Source organism: Cervus elaphus, chromosome 32 (assembly GCF_910594005.1).
Source record: "Cervus elaphus chromosome 32, mCerEla1.1, whole genome shotgun sequence".
Classification (NCBI taxonomy): domain Eukaryota; kingdom Metazoa; phylum Chordata; class Mammalia; order Artiodactyla; family Cervidae; genus Cervus; species Cervus elaphus.
The window spans coordinates 26983377-27001512 of record NC_057846.1 but is presented as its reverse complement, the minus strand read 5'-3'; the positions used below and the strand labels follow the sequence as shown (position 1 = coordinate 27001512).

At 36.1% G+C, this 18136-nt stretch overlaps 1 protein-coding gene across 16 annotated transcripts in view; it reads left to right on the top strand.

Moving 5' to 3' along the window:
* PCM1 (pericentriolar material 1) overlaps positions 1 to 5637 on the top strand; it is an 85362-nt gene extending 79725 nt beyond the window's left edge. For 9 of the 16 annotated variants that reach the window (XM_043893338.1, XM_043893337.1, XM_043893329.1 and 6 more), the window contains 4 exons: positions 159 to 433; positions 1971 to 2063; positions 2154 to 2268; positions 3632 to 5637. In XM_043893338.1, coding sequence (XP_043749273.1) covers positions 159 to 433; positions 1971 to 2063; positions 2154 to 2268; positions 3632 to 3657 — 509 coding nt within the window. In that variant the 3' untranslated portion in view covers positions 3658 to 5637. The remainder of the gene's footprint in view (positions 1 to 158; positions 434 to 1970; positions 2064 to 2153; positions 2269 to 3631) is intronic. The other 7 variants (XM_043893336.1, XM_043893335.1, XM_043893330.1 and 4 more) reach the window with 1 other exon arrangement.
* Positions 5638 to 18136: the final 12499 nt, after the last annotated feature.

Genomic DNA, 18136 nt, shown 5'->3' with positions numbered 1-18136 from the left:
CTTGTTTCTGCAAACAGCTATTAAAGAAAAGTTGACAAATACCTAAACACAGAGACAAATTTTGTAAGGAAGGTAGTCTGATTATACATTTATACATTTTAGTCTTTATTTGGTGCAATAGTAAAACTTAATGACAGTTGCATTACACTAATGTTAAGACTTTCTTTTGATGACAGGTGATCGGGATAGCACTCCTGTGAAGCCCTGTTACCTCAATATCGTGGAAAATGAGCAACCTTTAAATAGCACTGTCCAGAAGGACACTCTCACTACCATCGACTCCTCCAGTCAGCCTAACCCTTTGCCTTTACCTTTAACTGAAATTGAAACCTTGGTGCCTAGAGTCAAAGAAGTGAAATCTGCTCAGGAGACTCCTGAAAGCTCTTTGGCTGGAAGTTCTGATACTGAATCTCCAGTGTTAGTGAATGACTATGTAGGTATCATGTGCATTTCATTTCTGTGCCCCTTTCTTCATTTGCAGGTTAACATTTCTATTATATAAACACAACTCCACTTTTGTTTGGGTTTAGAAACTGTTGGAGCATTTTTATTTCTCATTCAGACTTACTTTAAACTCAAACAGAAGAGTGATAGTGAACCAAGATGACCATTTCAAAACCTAAAATTCTAGTTTTGAGAACCAAAGAGATGAACTGTATGTGGTAACCTTGAGAGAGTTCATTTGACAGCAGTAGAGTCCCTGTCTATAATGAATGATGAAAAAGTAAGCTAGCATTTGTATTTATAATTTGCATTTATAATGTAAGTAGGTAAGTTTAGTTTTTCTCTGGACATTTGTTTCAATTTAATTTTATAGCCAATAGGTTGTTTTTTGGATACTTGGGTTGTGTATGTTTTATATACTTTGTCTTTTGGGTAAAAATGAAGGGATTTGTAATAATGTACCTTTAGGTCTAAAGAACATGTTTCACATATTATTTAATCAACATCAGTTTTCTTCCCAAAGATATGTTTATAATATAATTTCAAAGCTTCTCAGCAAAAGGGGACTTATAGTATTTCAGAAACAGTAGAAAGAGTAACTATCTTGTTTTATTTGCTTCACTAATAGTAAAATTTTCCATTGAAAACTGTAAAAGTTACTTATTAGGTTTCTTATTGTTATTATTTGATGAATGCATAGAATTGCTACAGAAGGCATTTGCTCAAAATTTACTTGACGTTAGATCATAGAAGGTCCTGAAGTTGGATTTCAGGCAGGGAACACTATTAAAGGTCTTTGCACAAGAAAGTGAAATGGTCAAAGTCACGGATTTTGAAGATGAATCCGATGACTGTATAAGAAGTGTTGTCAAGGAATCAAAGTTGAGAGTCTCCATTATCATGTAAATACAAATTGAGCTGAGTGAGAGAGGAATGGGTGAGAAATGTTTCAGAAAAAAGAAAAACTTAAGGTTTCCACTTGGGTAATTGGTAGAATGATGATACTATTAAAAACCAAAGAACTGGGAGAAAACGCTTCAGGTTTCAGAAAAACAGTGTGAGGTGATTTTTAATAACTTTTGTGAATTACTAAATTCACACCTCATCTTTCTGTTTGAGCTTCCAGTTGATATCGAAAGTCTTATGTTTACTTATATTCTTCTGAATACAGCTCTGATGCATTGTTAACATATCAAGAAATGAGGGTTGTTCTAATTACTTTAGCCCTCAATGTAACTACTGCTGTTTCTCCCTTTAGCTTGTATGAACAGGCTCTTTGTTTTGTAAAACGGGTGCACAGAAGCCTCACTGTGTGCCCACAGTTACAAGTGTGCAACCCTTCATGTTGAACTCTAGATTTCTGTTCTATTCATTGAGCTAAATATGGAAGAAACGCAAATATGACAGAGTTACTGACATCTATACACACGTGAGAATCCAGTTTATCTCTTGGCATGGATGACTTTGGTTTAGCTCCAGAGATAGAGTGGATTGCCTTCATTAAATATAATTTGTTAATCTTACAGGAAGCAGAATCTGGTAACATAAGTCAAAAATCTGATGAAGAAGACTTTGTGAAAGTTGAAGATTTACCACTTAAACTGACAATATATTCAGAGGTATTTCGCTCTCTTTAATTACAGTTGTCATATATAGCAGATATTGTTAAGATGAAAAGTGATTTTGTATTTTTAATTTTCATTCTACAGGCAGATCTAAGGAAGAAAATGGCAGAAGAAGAACAGAAAAACCACTTAGCTGGTGAAATATGTGAAATGCAGACTGAAGAATTAGCTGGGAATTCTCAGACACTAAAAGAACCTGGTAAGAGTTAGCAGTTTTAAATCATATCACACTGAAAAGTTACTGAATCTTGATACCATCATTTTGTTTTAGTTTTTAAAATGTGCTACTAGTACCTGGAATATAGAAGCCAAACATTAGAAAGGAAGCATAATTCTATAAAAATGTTAGTTCCACTGCCCAATTTATAAAATAGTACTGTCAGATAATTTTCTCTGTTTTTAGTTTTAACAGTGTAATAGATGCAGATGGCTTAAGAAAGAAAGGTACAGAGGAGTTAGTGATGATTGGCAAGAGCCCATTTCTTTTATTCATTGGTTTTCAGTTCTTTTGGAGGAGGCCTTTTATATCTCTATATACTATTATAATTTTCCTGAACTTTAAAAATTAGATAATGTTTCTTATCTCCCCAATGAAAACTTATTTAAACCTACCTCTTCTTTCAATGTTTATGTTGTTTTTGGTTTTTCTGTTACCTTTGTTCTTACAAATGTACACATTTTCTAGTTCTGTCAGTTTTGGTCATTACCCGACTGCTTATTCCTCTGCTTTTCCTTCTCTGTTCGGTTTACTCATTTCATATTTTATTGACCTTATTAAACACACTTATATTCTGTTTTTGTAACTATAAGAATGAAATCTTTTATACTTTCCTGAAGATGATTTTATGATTCATTGCAGAGCCAAGTGATAGTCCCAGGAAATCTGAGAAGATTTCCTTCTTTTTGGGTCTAATAGCACAGCCCAAGGGCCATTCAGAGGAGAACATTTCTTGCATCAAGGTCAAGGATTTTCTGTTTGTTCATCAGTTGATTAAACTCAAGATTTTTTGTTTTTTTAAGAAATAGGGTGACGAGAAGAGAAACCAAATATCACACCTTCAGTTAATCTCCCAGTTTTCAGCCCATTCCTGCTGTTAGGGCTTCAGTTGGTACCCTCTCCCCTGCTGCCTGTCCTCGCGTGTCTGGGCTGCAGCTTCCTCCACCCCGCCCTGCGCCTCCAATCTGCTCTCAGCATTCTGGGAATTTGTTTTTTTTTATCTTCTGTCTTCTGGTTCTCTCACAACCACCCTTCTTTTGTTGGTCTGAATTTATTCACTTTTATACTTTTTTTTCCCCCTAATGGGTTTTTTGGTTTGTTCTTTTTTGAGAGCAAGTATCTGCTCAGCCTGCCATCTTAAGATGGAAACCCTTACCTATGTCTTTTAAACTGTTGGTGGTATCATCAGGGAATTATTGTAGCAAAGCAAGTTTCTTTTCTAATAACTTTATATTAAAAATGAAAGTTTTAAATGGAAGAGGAGAGCAATATTAAATAAATTCTATAAGGTCATATTAACTCAGTAAATAATTTATAAGGCATTAACCATGGTTTTGTTTTTCAGAAACAGTGGGAACCCAAAGTACATGAGATGTCTCCAGAGGCTGATCTAACTCTTTCTTGACATAATCAATACGTATATGAAAATGGCACTAAATAAACATCTGTTTTAATCTATATAAATTGTAAATCAGTTTGACACTGCATTTTTGGTAGGTGTGCTAATTTCTGCCCATGGCAGTTTAAAACATCAAAAACTGAATTCTGGACAGATTAAAGCCTTGATACACTGTGGGGTTTTTTCCTTTTTCTTTCTTTCATTTTTTTGGTCCTGATTTCTTTTCCCCATTGTGATGTTTAGTAACGTAAAAATTAAAGTGTAGTTTTAAATAAAGTTTGGACTTATCTGTAAACTATCTTTTTTGAAAATTATGTTGAATTCTATACAGCAAGTCACTGTTCTATATAATTAGGCTGTTCAGAGAAGAGCAACGGTCAAGAGTTAGAGAAATATACTATTTATTATAAAGCCCAGCCTTCAGGCCGGGCTTCCAAATAATGCCAGTGTTGCTGCTATTGAGTCTAATATTCTTTTAGATACCTGCATGTCTTATTCCTTTGTAAGAATAGGGCAGGTTATAAAGGTATCCAGGATTTCAGAGAAGTTATTATAGAATATAAATATTCAAATTGGATAATAAGTTTAGAATACTTGTCCTTAGTACCTAGAATTTACATAATTATCTATTAGATAAATATTTTCTAGAATTGCAATTCATATCCGTGTTGCCTCAGTTTAAATGTTAAAAGAGAACATTTTCTATAATTAGAGAATATTTCCGCTTAAACAAGGAAAGTAACATTGTGATTACTTTTAAAAGGAAAACCAAGCTCTTTAGGGATTAATAGAATTAAATTTATGTACCAGAGCACTAAGTTTCTATTTGCCTTTGGACAACCTTGCTTTTTGAGACGATAATTTAGGCCAAAGCGTAGTAGTTGTCGCTGTGTGTAGTGAGAGAGAAGCAGGTTTGCAGATGAAGTACTGTATGGAGTAATGAGAATCGACATGACCTCTTCATCACTAAGCAAATCAGCTTTTCAAAGGTGGTGTACTTTTAGATCCCATCTTGCAGTATACCGATTTAAAGGCCTCACAGAGTCAGTTAACAAGTCAACTTTACAGACTGTTCCTTGAATAAAATATGAAGAATTATTCCAAATTAGACTTTTAAATTTGTCAGCAGTTTACCGAAATACCCCATAAAAAAAGAATTTGGTTGGTATTCCTTTGAAATTCTTGACTGGTACCTCAGTGTAAAACTATAATGTCCAGTCAGGGAATAATAAATGAGGATTTGCCTCTGAAGACATTGACTGTATTGTTCTGTAATTTAAATTATGTGAAGCATATATCTCCAACTTTATTAAACTTACTCAGAACACTGTCATTCCAGAAGCAGGAATTATTCAATTGACTGGACTTCAGGGAAATTGAAGTATAGTACGTATACATATATATTATATGTATACTTAAGTTCTATATTTGTTTTCTAGACTCTGTACAGAAACTTCATTTTGATACACTCAAGCCAAGCCTTACACATTAAATATTAAGACTGTCTCTCTCTCTGCATGCAAATTAAAGATGGATTAATTTGTGGAATCGTTGTACTTACATCTTAAGTTATTATTGTAGTATCTGTGAACCTTATCAAATTTGCTTATTTGACTTACAGCTGTTGTAATCTGGTCTTTTGTTTTCTCTTATAGTAGATAATTTAGTTTTAAGTGCTTGAGAGCAGATAATCTTGCTTAATATGTTTTTCCCTGGTAACTGTTGCTAAAGGCTTAGGCATTCAATATGTACTGTTTGTCTTAATTTTAAGTTAAAAATTTGGTTAGAGGTAAAAGAGGAAGAAAAGGTCAAAATAAGTGAAAGAGAAACCTAGGCAGGTTGAAGTAATGCCTACAAGATTGAGCTCACCAGACTGCAGCCGGTACTCCTTGTATTTTTAACATTCACTTTGGATAAATGCTTTTTCACTGTTAATAAATGTGTATCCTGCATACAACCCTGAATTGCATTTTCATTTACATTGACATACTCATTTATGCTTTAGAATTTATTCCAGAATTTTGGCTTATTTGGCAATTTTAAGTGTGTTTTTTTAAAAAAACTCAATACAAACTATTATATATAAAATAGAAAACAATAAGGTCCTACTGTGTAGCACAGGAAACTATTCAGTATCCCCTAATAAACTATAATGGGAAAGAATGTGAAAAGAATATGTGTATACATATAACTGAATCACTTTGGTGTATGTATACCACACTCTAACACTACATTGTAAATCAACTATGCTTCAATTAAAAGAAAAAAAAAAGGACATGAAAGATGATGACATATCAGCCAGCCAGAGAAATTTATTAACAGAGAAACATTCTTCTTACAGTGCAGCCGTGCTCTTCTATTTAGTTACATGCGTCTTACACACTGTGTACAGAAAACTCACGTGTACTCAAAATTAGATTGGTATGTTTCTTGTTCAACTTTCTTTAATGTAAAAAACTCATTTTAAAAAATCTGTCAAAGAAATAATTGGCTCTGGGTTTCACTCGTTTCACTGTACAAGTACGGTTGCTCAGTTGCCTTGCCTGGAGGAGCCAGCATTTCTTGTTCTTTCTGCACAACTCTACTTTTTACTTTAATGTTCACTGTCTTTACATGTCGAGTTTTTTCCTCATATTAACTAGTCTCTCTGGCTGACTCACTTTTTCCTTTAGTGGAAAGGAACACAGGGAAATTCTATGCCTACAAATGACTGATTCATATATGAACAGAGTTTTAATTATCTTATGAGTTCATTTCATCTGCCCAGACTCAGAAGTATCCACAACAGAATATCCTTCAGGCCAGCAGTTTATAGAAAGCTATTTATTTATTTTGAAAGCTAATCACAGCATGTTCAGTATAACAGAGTTCTGTTCTCTCACATACTTAATATATTTCTTGCATTATGACTTTTCCTATGTGTAGTTATCCCCAGTGTACATGTCTGGCAAATCACACATAATTAACTTAATATAAATAGTATAGTTATAAATATTAAGAATATTAATCAGAAATATTAATTAGAAATCTTCACCTTTAATGAGCTGAATGTCCCAGAGTATAGTTGCATGTTTAAGGCCATTTTGTTAATCAGATAATATCATAAAAAGATGGAAAATTATAAAGTGCTATATCAGCCCATAGTGGTAGCATTCAACATTGCGGTTAAACCTCACTCTTTGTTAGACTGTGTCCATATATATACATTTCAGGGTTTTTTTCCATTTTCATTGCCCTTTCACCTGTTGCCTCATAGTACGTATAGGCATAGCTTACTCTGACAGATGAAGTAGTGCTTATGGAGGTGCTTTGATGACAAGTGCCATGTAAATGTCAGGTATCATGTACGTATTCATGTTGGAGAAAAGAAAGATCCAGAAAAATAAGGGCTAAGATTTTCCTCAAGCTTATACAGCTCAATAGTGAGGTTTTTGCTTCCTTTTCAGTGTGCTAACTGACGTAATTTAAAATCTATTTCCAAAACAGAGTTTTTAAAAGTACTTAACAGAACCTTTTCTGATATGTTCTGGTTGTATACTCTTAAGTAATTTTTCCTTCTTTAGGTAAAGAGGCAAAGTCTAAAGAGCCTTCATTATAATGGATTTTAGATGTGGAGTTTTCCCAGTGTCACTTTCAGCAAGTTATCTTCCTTCTACTACATTTTATTTACTCTTCTTTCTATTCCCTGACTCTTAACTATCCCCAAATCGCTCAAAATGTTGAAGACACAGTAAGAGTAATGGAGTTTGTACTAAAAAATTAGTATTTCAGATAGCTTTTTGGTTTTTGTGTTTGTTCTTTACTCAAGTGTAGTTAATTTACAGTATTAGTTTCAAGTGTGCAACATGATGATTCATTATTTTTATAGATCATACTCCATTTAAAGTTTTTATAAAATACAGGCTGTCTGCCCTGTGCTGTACAGTATGTTCTTGCAGCTTATTTATTTTATACATAGTTGTTTGCACCTCTTTATTCCCTACCCCTGGCTTGCACCTCCCCCTTTTCTTCTCCTTACTGGTAACCACTAGTTTGTTCTCTGTGAGTCTGTTTCTGTTTTGTTACACTCATTTCTTATATATTTTAGATTTCACATGTAACTGATAAGATACAGGTTTTGTCTTTCTCTGACTTATTCTACTAGGCATGATACACTCCAGGTTCATCTGTGTTGTTGTAAATGGCAAGATTTCATTCTTTTTTATGGCTGTGTGTAATATTCCATCGTGTGTGTGTGTGCGTGTCTGTACCACATTTTCTTTACCCATTCATTTATTGATGAGCATTTGGGTTGCTTCCGTATCTTGGCAGTTGTAAATAATGCTGCAGTAAACATTGATGTGCATGTATCTTTTCAAATTAGTGTTTTTGTTTTCTTTGGGTATGTACCCAGAAGTGAAATTGTTGGTCATATGGCAGGTTGTTTGTAGTATGTTTTAGTATGTTTAGTATGTTTTAGTATGTTTAGTATGTTTAGTTTTAGTATGGAAAAATTTCCATACTGTTTTCCATAGTGGCTGCAAATGTGCATTCCCACCAACAGTATACACGGTGTTTGCTCCACATCATCAACAACACCTGTTATTTGTTGTTCTTTTTGATGGTAGGCATTTGACAGGTGTGAGGTGACAACTTGTTGTGGTTTAGATTTGCATTTCCCTGGTGGTTAATGATGTTGAGCATCTTTTCATGTGCCTGCTGGCCATCTGTATGTCTTTGGAAAAATGTTTATTCAGATTATCTGCCTGTTTTTTAATTGGGTGGTTTGTTTTTCTGTGGTGAGTTGTATGAGTTCATTGTATGTTTTGAATACTAACCCTTTATCAGATAAATCATTTGCAAGTATCATCTCCCATTCAGCAGGTGGCCTTTTCCTTTTGTGTATAGTTTCCTTTGCTGTGCAAAAACTTTATAGTTTGATCTGGTTCCATTTGTTTATTTCTGCTTTTGTTTCCTTTGCTTGAGGAGGAGACATATCTAAAAAAATGTTTGGGGGGGACTGATGTCAAAGAGTATACTACCTGCTTTCTTCTAGGAGTTTTAAGGTTTGTGGTCTTACATTTAGGTCCATTTTGAGTTTATTTTTGTATATTGTGTAAGAAAATGTTCTAATTTCATTCTTTTATGTGTAGCTTTCTGGTTTTCCCAGCACCAGTTATTGAAGAGACTGCCTTTCCCCCATTATGTATTCTTGTCTCCTGACCTTATGCGTGTGGGTTTATCTCTGGACTCTGTCTGTTTGCACTGAGCTGATGGGTCTGTTTCTGTGCCAGTACCGTGTGCTTTTGGTTACTGTGGCTTTACTGTGTGCTCTGATGTCAGGGAGGGCGACTCCTCCAGCTCTGTTCTGTTTTCTTAAGATTGTTGTGGCTGTTTCAAATAGGATTAGGTTTTTGGATTACAAAATTATAAAATTTACAAAATTATAAAATTTTCAGTTTTATTTGGGTTATGTCACATGTGATTGCCCTTTTCTTTTTCTTCTCCCTATCTGCCTTTATATTCTACCACTACCACTTGCCAAATTTACGTTATACAGGTGTCTAATAGATTAATTTTTAATAACCCTTTTTTGTTACCCATTATTTAATTCTATTGTATTTCAGTATAATTTCTGATAATAGCTGGAAAAATAAGGTGTATTTCAGGATGTAAATATTTTCTAACCAAAGAAATGTCTTCTATTTCTTGTTTCATGTGATTCTGAAATTTATTATTTGATAGTGTCGGTGGTCAGTCTTAGATTTTCATCTAGAAAATTTCTGTACCTTTCAAGGAATTGTCGGGGTTTAAAAGCTCGGCTTCATATAACATTGTGTAGTTTAACTTTTTTTCTTCTATCAGTATTAGCAGTTATTTAAATATATTAGAGCCTTTATATTCTTTTTACAGACAGTATTTGGACAACTATTCTAAACAAGTAATAAAGAGATAGTATGACTGACATTTGGAAACATACGATGCATAAAAACATACTGTTATAGCCCCTTCTATTCCTTTTTCCTATCTGCAAAATGAATTATCCTGGATCCAAGGATGCTCTTAGTAATTACATTAGGTCAAATGGTAACTGTTTACACCTTTCAAAGGAAGATTTATGAAAAGAATTAAAAATGGAAATTAATAACCATTTGTCACTGTGAACAGGAAAGTGTTGAAAACCTGTAGTCTGTTTTTGTTGTATAACAAAATTGGGATTATGTTACAAGGGTCCATGTGACCTTAACTTTTTTCAGTCATTTCATCATCTGTGAGACTCTGGCCCCTTCCATTGGCATGGTGACAACCTGAAAAGAAAGTATCCTTTTTTGTTGTTACTTAATAGAGGCCTTTCTGGGCATGTTCCCCAAGACAAACTGCAGGGGATGGGAGAAAGGTGCTACTACAGAATAACAATTTTTCTGACTACTCCCTTTAGGCTTTGTAAAACCAAAGTCAGATGGTATATAATCTTATCCTGCACCTTAAATGCAAACAACCAAATGATGTTTAAAATTTTTAGTCTTCTGACTTTGGCATTCTAGAATTTCTGTATGGTGAGATTTATGAAATGCATATGAAAGAAAGTACATAGAAGTTCTTAGAACAAATGTTGTTGGCACTCCCTGAGACCTAATATTTAGATTTCTCAGTTACATTTTGTAACCTGGGTGATCGCATCTGTCCTCATAACTTGGTTTTCATTCGTAATCTGCCTGCTTCTAAGTTTATATGTCAGTACAACCTCCCTCACGTCTCAAACTCTAGGTTCTTCTTTTGACTATCTGGTCAATTCTTTGAACTTGATGTGTCCAAAACTGAGCTTTTGGTTTCTCCAAATCTGATTTTTCTGTGGTTTTCCCATTAATTAAATGGCATTTCATCTTACTTTCTCAAGAAAAAATCCCTGAAATTATCTGTAGCTCTACGCCCAGATCCAACTAAACAGTGCTACCTTTAAGATATAACTAGAATCTAACCAGTTCTCAGTACCTCTTCTACTACCATCTGTATTTAAGACCCCCGTATCTCTTGACTGGATTATTATGGTGGTTCCTCAGTGGGCCCTACCCCTTCCTTCCCTGGCTTTCTGTGACCTAGTCTCATCACAGTAGCAAGAGTGTTTCTGTTCAGATGCTGGTAGCTTTTTCTATTTCATTTCAAATAAGAGCAAAATAGTCTTTCAAAGGCCCTACAGGACCAGTTCTCAACCTCTACCTGACTTCTCAGTTTCCCCATTATTCATTCAACTTGAGTCTCAGACTTTTTGCTGTTTCTCAAACATGTGCTGTGGGCCTCCTTCCACTTCTGGTCTTTGCGTTTGCTGTTCTCTCAACCTAGAATGCTTTTCTCAGCAATTTAAATGGCACACATTTAGTGATGTCTGTGTGTATCCAACTTAAACTTACAACTCAAACAGATGACTCTCCCTTGCCACTGTCTTTTTTTTTTTTTTAGTCTATTACTTACCAACTAATGCTTTTTTACTTACTTTCTGTTTTCTCTTTACCCTGTAATTAAGGGGAAAGGGCAGGAATTTTTCTCTGCTGCTTCTGTTGCAATATAACTAATTTTTAGAGCAGATCTTGGCATATAGAAAGTGTTTACTGTCTATGAATAAATGATTAAATTCCGTTAGTGTTTCAAAGAGAGGTTCAAGTTGTTACATTTTACTAAGTAGGATTGGCTATCTCATTTAATTATGGCAGATTCTTTTCCACTTCAACAATTTTGTACAGAACAGTGTAATAGTCCTATAACAGTATATTTCAGACTGAAATACACTATAAAATAGTGTATTTCCACAAATATATTCCTAGCTATTATTTTTCAAATTTGCTAATAGGTCATATGCCTTGACAGATATGATCAAAATGAATATAGAATCATTTATAAAATGAAGTGAATTCAGTGATAACGACAGTAGATTTTAAACCAGTCATTGGAAAGTCATTCAAAAAACCAGGTTTTTATTCAGATTTAAGAATATCTACTAAGGGTTTCTGGGAAGGGACTGAGAGACACAGCTACCCAACCCCCTCCGCCTTACCCATTTGGTACCACCTGTAAGTTTGGCAATATGCACCAAGGTTTTTACATATTTATTTATGTCCTTTGACAGAGCAATTCAGTTTCTAAAAGTGTATCCTGAAGATAAGTTGTAAGAATTCCTTTTATATTCTAGATAATAGTCCTTTGTCTTATATATTTGTTTAAATTATTTCCTCCCAGTCGGTGGCTTGTATTTAATTATGATTTTTTTTTTTTAATGTTTGGTACTTTGTATCCTAAGGAATATTTATTTGCCTGTGCCAAAGTCATTGAGATTTTTTTTTCCTACTTCTAACGGTTCTACAGTTTTAGCTTTTACATGTAGGTGTATTGTTCATTTTGAGTAATTTTTTATATGATGTGAGGTAAGGATAAGATTTATTTTCCTCCCATATAAAGATATATGGGAGCAAACACCATTTGTTGACAAGACTGTCCCTCTCTGTTATGAACTATCTTGTCACCTTTATGGAAATCGGTTGGCCATGTGTGGATCTGTGTGTGGAATCTCTGTCCCACTCATATATCTAGTCTTACTAGATATATCCATGTCACTATTGAAGTTTTTTAGAGTAGGCAATGTAAGTCTTCTAAGTGTGTTCTTTTTTTTCTCAAGAACTTTTGGCTATTCTGTGTCCGTAATCTTGCATTTCCAATTGTAGAACTGTCTTAGTTTTCATAAAAAACAGGCCGGGATTTTAATTGGAATTGCATTGAATAAATAGACCAATTTGAGAAAGTTAAGAATGTAAACGATACTGTTTTCCATTCCATGAACACTAGCTTTCCAGTCGTTTAGGTTTTCTTTTGGCTCCATACAGAAATTTAGTTTGATTGTATTTGTCAACTTCAGTAACAGGCACTACTTATGTAATAACTCAACTGACCTATTATTTGCTGGACTTTGGCTGCTTACAGAATTGTGGCATTGCTGATTTCAGTGTCACCAGTTTGTGAAAAGGGCAGTGGTTAGGTAGACTTTTGAAAGAAACTGTTTCACCAACAGAGGGTAATTATTGTTAAATCACCATGACAGTTTACTGCTTGGTGGCTAAATTAACCCCCATGTGGGAAACAAGAATAACTTAATGTTAACTCTTCTTCAAAGCAAATGGATTCCATTCTGTCTACCTCTCTATAAATAATAGAGGCCAAACATCCCAAGTGTTCAGTAAAGATGGTTATGAGGATACAAGATGTAGGAAGAAAAAAGGGCAGGGCCAACCTTATCAGTCGATTCTAACCTTAAAGGCAAATGGAACCTTGCTTGCCTTGTCATCTTCCTGTTATTGCCGAGAGTGGCCAAGCAGGCAGAGGAGGAGAAGCAGTACGAGTGTGGGCCTCTCCCGCCTACAGTAATACGCTGGTCATATAGGAGGTCGGAGAGCAGGACAGTGTAATCATACTCAGTTCAGTTCAGTTCAGTTCAGTCGCTCAGTTGTGCCTGACTCTTTGCGACCCCATGAATCGCAGCACACCAGGCCTCCCTGTTCATCACCAACTCCCGGAGTTTACTCAAACTCATGCCTATCGAGTTGGTGATGCCATCCAACCATCTCATCCTGTGTCGTCCCCTTCTCCTCCTGCCCCCAATCCCTCCCAGCATCAGGGTCTTTTCCAATGAGTCAACTCTTCACATGAGGTGGCCAAAGTACTGGAGTTTCAGCTTCAGCATCAGTCATTCCAATGAACACCCAGGACTGATATCCTTTAGGATGGACTGGTTGGATCTCCTTGCAGTCCAAGGGACTTTCAAGAGTCTTCTCCAACACCATAGTTCAAAAGCATCAATTCTTCGGGTGCTCAGCTTTCTTCACAGTCCAACTCACATCCATACATGACCACTGGAAAAACCATAGCCTTGACCAGATGGACCTTTGTTGACAAAGTAATGTCTCTGCTTTTTAATATGCTATCTAGGTTGGTCATAACTTTCCTTCCAAGGAGTAAGTGTCTTTTAATTTCATGGCTGCAATCACCATCTGCAGTGATTTTGGAACCCAAAAAAATAAAGTCTGACACTGAGTCCACTGTCTGGCCATCTATTTCCCATGAGGTGATGGGACCAGATGCCATATCTTAGTTTTCTGAATGTTAAGCTTTAAGCCAACTTTTTCACTCTCCTCTTTCACTTTCATCAAGAGGCTTTTTAGTTCCTCTTCACTTTCTGCCATAAGGGTGGTGTCATCTGCATATCTGAGATTATTGATATTTCTCCCGGCAATCTTGATTCCAGCTTGTGCTTCATCTAGCCCAGCGTTTCTCATGATGTACTCTGCATATAAGTTAAATAAGCAGGGTGACAATTTACAGCCTTGACGTACTCCTTTTCCTATTTGGAACCAGTCTGTTGTTCCATGTCCAGTTCTAACTGTTGCTTCCTGACCTGCATACAGGTTTCTCAAGAGGCAGGTCAGGTGGTCTGGTGTTCCCATCTCTTTCAGAATTTTCCACAGTTTATTGTGATCCACACAGTCGAAGGCTTTGGCATAGTCAATAAAGAAGAAATAGATTTTTTTTTCTGGAACTCTTGCTTTTTTGATGATCCAGCGGATATTGGCAACTTGATCTCTGGTTCCTCTGCCTTTTCTAAAACCAGCTTGAACATCTGGAAGTTCTCACAACTAAACCACAAACATCTTGTACAGTTTGTCAGCAAAAACAAGGCCATTTCCTACTTGGTATTTTGCAGAGAATTCATTTCTTCACGTTTTTTTGGGGGAGGGGGGTGGCGGGGTGGAATACCATGGGGTGTATAGTTATATATATTCATTTTGCACCACCTCTCGTGACATTGTGTATGTTGACAGCAAGGTTTATTTTTTTTAATTTTATTATTATTAATTGTAGTGGTTTTTGCCATACATTGACATGAATCAGCCATGGATTTACATGTGTTCCCCCTCCTGATCCCTGCTTCCGCCTCCCTCTCCATCCCATCCCTCTGGGTCTTCCCAGTGCACCAGCCCTGAGCACTTGTCTCATGCATCCAACCTGGACTGGTGATCTGTTTCATCCTTGATAATATATGTTTCAATGCTGTTCTCTCTGAACATCCCACTCTCGCCTTCTCCCACAGAGTCTAAAAGTGTTCTGTACATCTGTGTCTCTTTTTCTGTTTTGCATATAGGGTTATCGTTACCATCTTTTTAAATCCCATATATATGTGTTAGTATACTGTAATGGTCTTTATCTTTCTGGCTTACTTCCCTCTGTATAATGGGCTCCAATTTCATCCATCTCATTAGAACTGATTCAAATGAATTCTTTTTAATGGCTGAGTAATATTCCATAGTGTACGTGTACCACAGCTTCCTTATCCATTCGTCTGCTGATGGGCATCTAGGTTGCTTCCATGTCCTGGCTATTATAAACAGTGCTGCGATGAACATTGGGGTGCACGTGTCTCTTTCAGATCTGGTTTCCTCAGTGTGTATGCCCAGAAGTGGGATTGCTGGGTCATATGGCAGTTCTATTTCCAGTTTTTTAAGAAATCTCCACACTGTTCTCCATAGTGGCTGTACTAGTTTGCATTCCCACCAACAGTGTAAGAGGGTTCCCTTTTCTCCACACCCTCTCCAGCATTTATTGCTTGTAGACTTTTGGATAGCAGCCATTCTGACTGGTGTGTAATGGTACCTCATTGAGGTTTTGATTTGCATATCTCTGATAATGAGTGATGTTGAGCATCTTTTCATGTGTTTGTTAGCCATCTGTATGTCTTCTTTGGAGAAATGCCTGTTTAGTTCTTTGGCCCATTTTTTGATTGGGTCATTTATTTTTCTGGAATTGAGCTTCAGGAGTTGCTTGTACATTTTTGAGATTAATCCTTTGTCTCTTTCTTCATTTGCTGTTATTTTCTCCCATTCTGAAGGCTGTTTTTTCACCTTGCTTATAGTTTCCTTTGTTGTGCAAAAGCTTTTAAGTTTCATTAGGTCCCACTTGTTTATTTTTGCTTTTATTTCCAATATTCTGGGAGGTGGGTCATAGAGGATTTTGACAGCAAGGTTTAAATGAGACATCAGTGATTGGCCAGGCCCTCTGAAGGCCATTTCTGCTGAGTAAGGATATTTTTTATATTAAAAACACCATGAATTCAGCAAAGCATCAGATCCATCAAGGAAAATTATATAGATAATTTTGGGTAGAGGAGATTAATTTGAACTCTTTCTGTTCTTATATACAATTACTGATGGTTTAGTATTACAGTGGATGCCAGCATATCTGACAAGTTGGTTTTCACTGATATGTTTTAAAATCTACATCTGTCACTGCAGAATGTTAGGTCAAGTTTATTTCCCTGCCCTTATTACCCTTTCCTCACACTTTAACTACAATTCAAAGGAAAGGATGAAGAAAAGAAAGCATATGTGGATATTGTTCAAAACGTGTATACTTCATTGTTACAAAAACTTTTAAAACTGAAATATAATCATTTACAATATTGTGTTAGTCTCAGGTATATAGCAAAGTGACTTTTTTATTTGTATATGCATATTTTTATATTTTATATATATATTTTTTGGGGGGTTGGCGCTTCCCTTGTGGCTCAGCTGGTAAAGAATCCGCCTGCAATGTAGGAGACCTGGGTTTGATCCCTGGGTTGGCAAGATCCCCTGGAGAGGGAAAGGTTACCCACTCCAGTATTCTGGCCTGGAGAATTCCATGCACTGCAGAGTCCATGGGGTCACAAAGAGTTGGACGCGACTGAGCAACTTTCACATATTTTCCCTAGTTATTACAAGGTATTGTAGCTCCTCGTGCTATACAGTAAGTCTTTGTTACTCATTTATTTTATATATAGTAGTTTGTTAATGCCATACTCCTAATTATCCCTCCTGCTGTTTTCCTTTTTGGTGACCATAAGTTACTTTCTGTCTGTGAGGCTGTTTTTCTTATATATAGATGCATTTCTAGTGTTTTTTTAGATTCTGCATGTAAGTGATACAACATTTGTTTTTGTCTGACTTACTTCACTTACTGTGGTATTCTCTAGGTCCATCCATGTTGCTGCAAATGGCAGTATTTCTTTTTTATGGCCAGTACTCCGTGTGTGTGTGTGTGTGTGTGTGTGTGTGTCCATATATGCTAACCCAATCATCTGTTGATGGGCATCTGGGTTGTTTCCATGTCTTGGCTATTATAAAGTGTGCTGCAATGAACATTGGGTGCATGTAGCTTTCAAATTAGTTTTCATTTTTTCTGGATATATGCCTAAGAGTGGCATTGCTGGATCATATGGTAGCTCTATTTTTAGTTTTTCAAGGAAACTCCATACTGGTTTCTGTACTGGTTGCGCCAAGTTACATAACCACTGACAGACCAGGAGGGTTCCTTTTTCTCCACATCCTCTTCAGCACTTATTATTTGTGGGCTTTTTGATAATGGTCATTCTGACCAGAGTGAGATGGTACCTCATTGGAGTTTTGACTTGCATTTCTAATAATTAGCATTGTGGAGCATCTTTTCACGTGCCTATTGGCCATCTGTATGTCTTTTTTGGAGAAATGTCTTTTTAGGGTTTTCTAGTCATTTTTTAATTTGGGTTTGTTTTTTTTTTTTTTTTTTTTGAAACTGAGTTGTGTGGACTGTTGTATATTTTGGAAATTAAGCCCTTGTTGCTCACATCATTTGCATATGTTTTCTCCCAGTCCATATCTTATCTTTTCATTTTGTTTATGGTTTCCTTTGCTATGTAAAAAACTTTTATGTTTGATTAGGTCCCATTTGTTTATTTTGGGGTTTACTTTTTTAGCTTGGGAGACTGATTTAAGAAAATACTACTACTATTTATGTCAGGGAATGTTTTGCCTATGTTCTAAGAGTTTTATGGTGTTACGTTTTACCGTTAGGTCTTTAAATCATTTTGAGTTATTTTTAGATATTGTGTGAGGGAGTATTCTAATTTCATTGGTATTCATGAAGCTGTCCCACTTTTCCAGCCAGCACTGCTCGCTGAAGAGACCGTCTTTTCTCCATTGTATGTTCTTGCCTCCTTTGAGGAAAATTAATTGATTATAGGGGTGTGGGTTTATTTCTGAGCCCACGATTTAACCCGGTGCTGGCTCTTCTAAGGACAGCTAGACAGCTTTCCTAACAGCACAAAAATAGATGTCACTGTCTCTACAAACAGAGGCCAGAGAATTCTATCCAGTTCCAAGTAGTAGCCAAGTCTAGCTTCAGGCCCTAGGATAACTAACTCTAGCAGCCCTTGCCTGAAGCAGTGATCCAGTAAATCCTTTTGATGCCAACAGCTTCGTCCTGTGACACTGTAGGCACCGAGGGAGTGTGCAGCAGGGAGCAGGAGCTGAGGGAGAAAACGGGACAGGGGATTCTTCATGTCTTCAGATCTGCAAGACCTTGCCTTTTCTTTTTTGCTCAACATGGTATCCACAATTGCTAGCAGACCACCCATGTTGT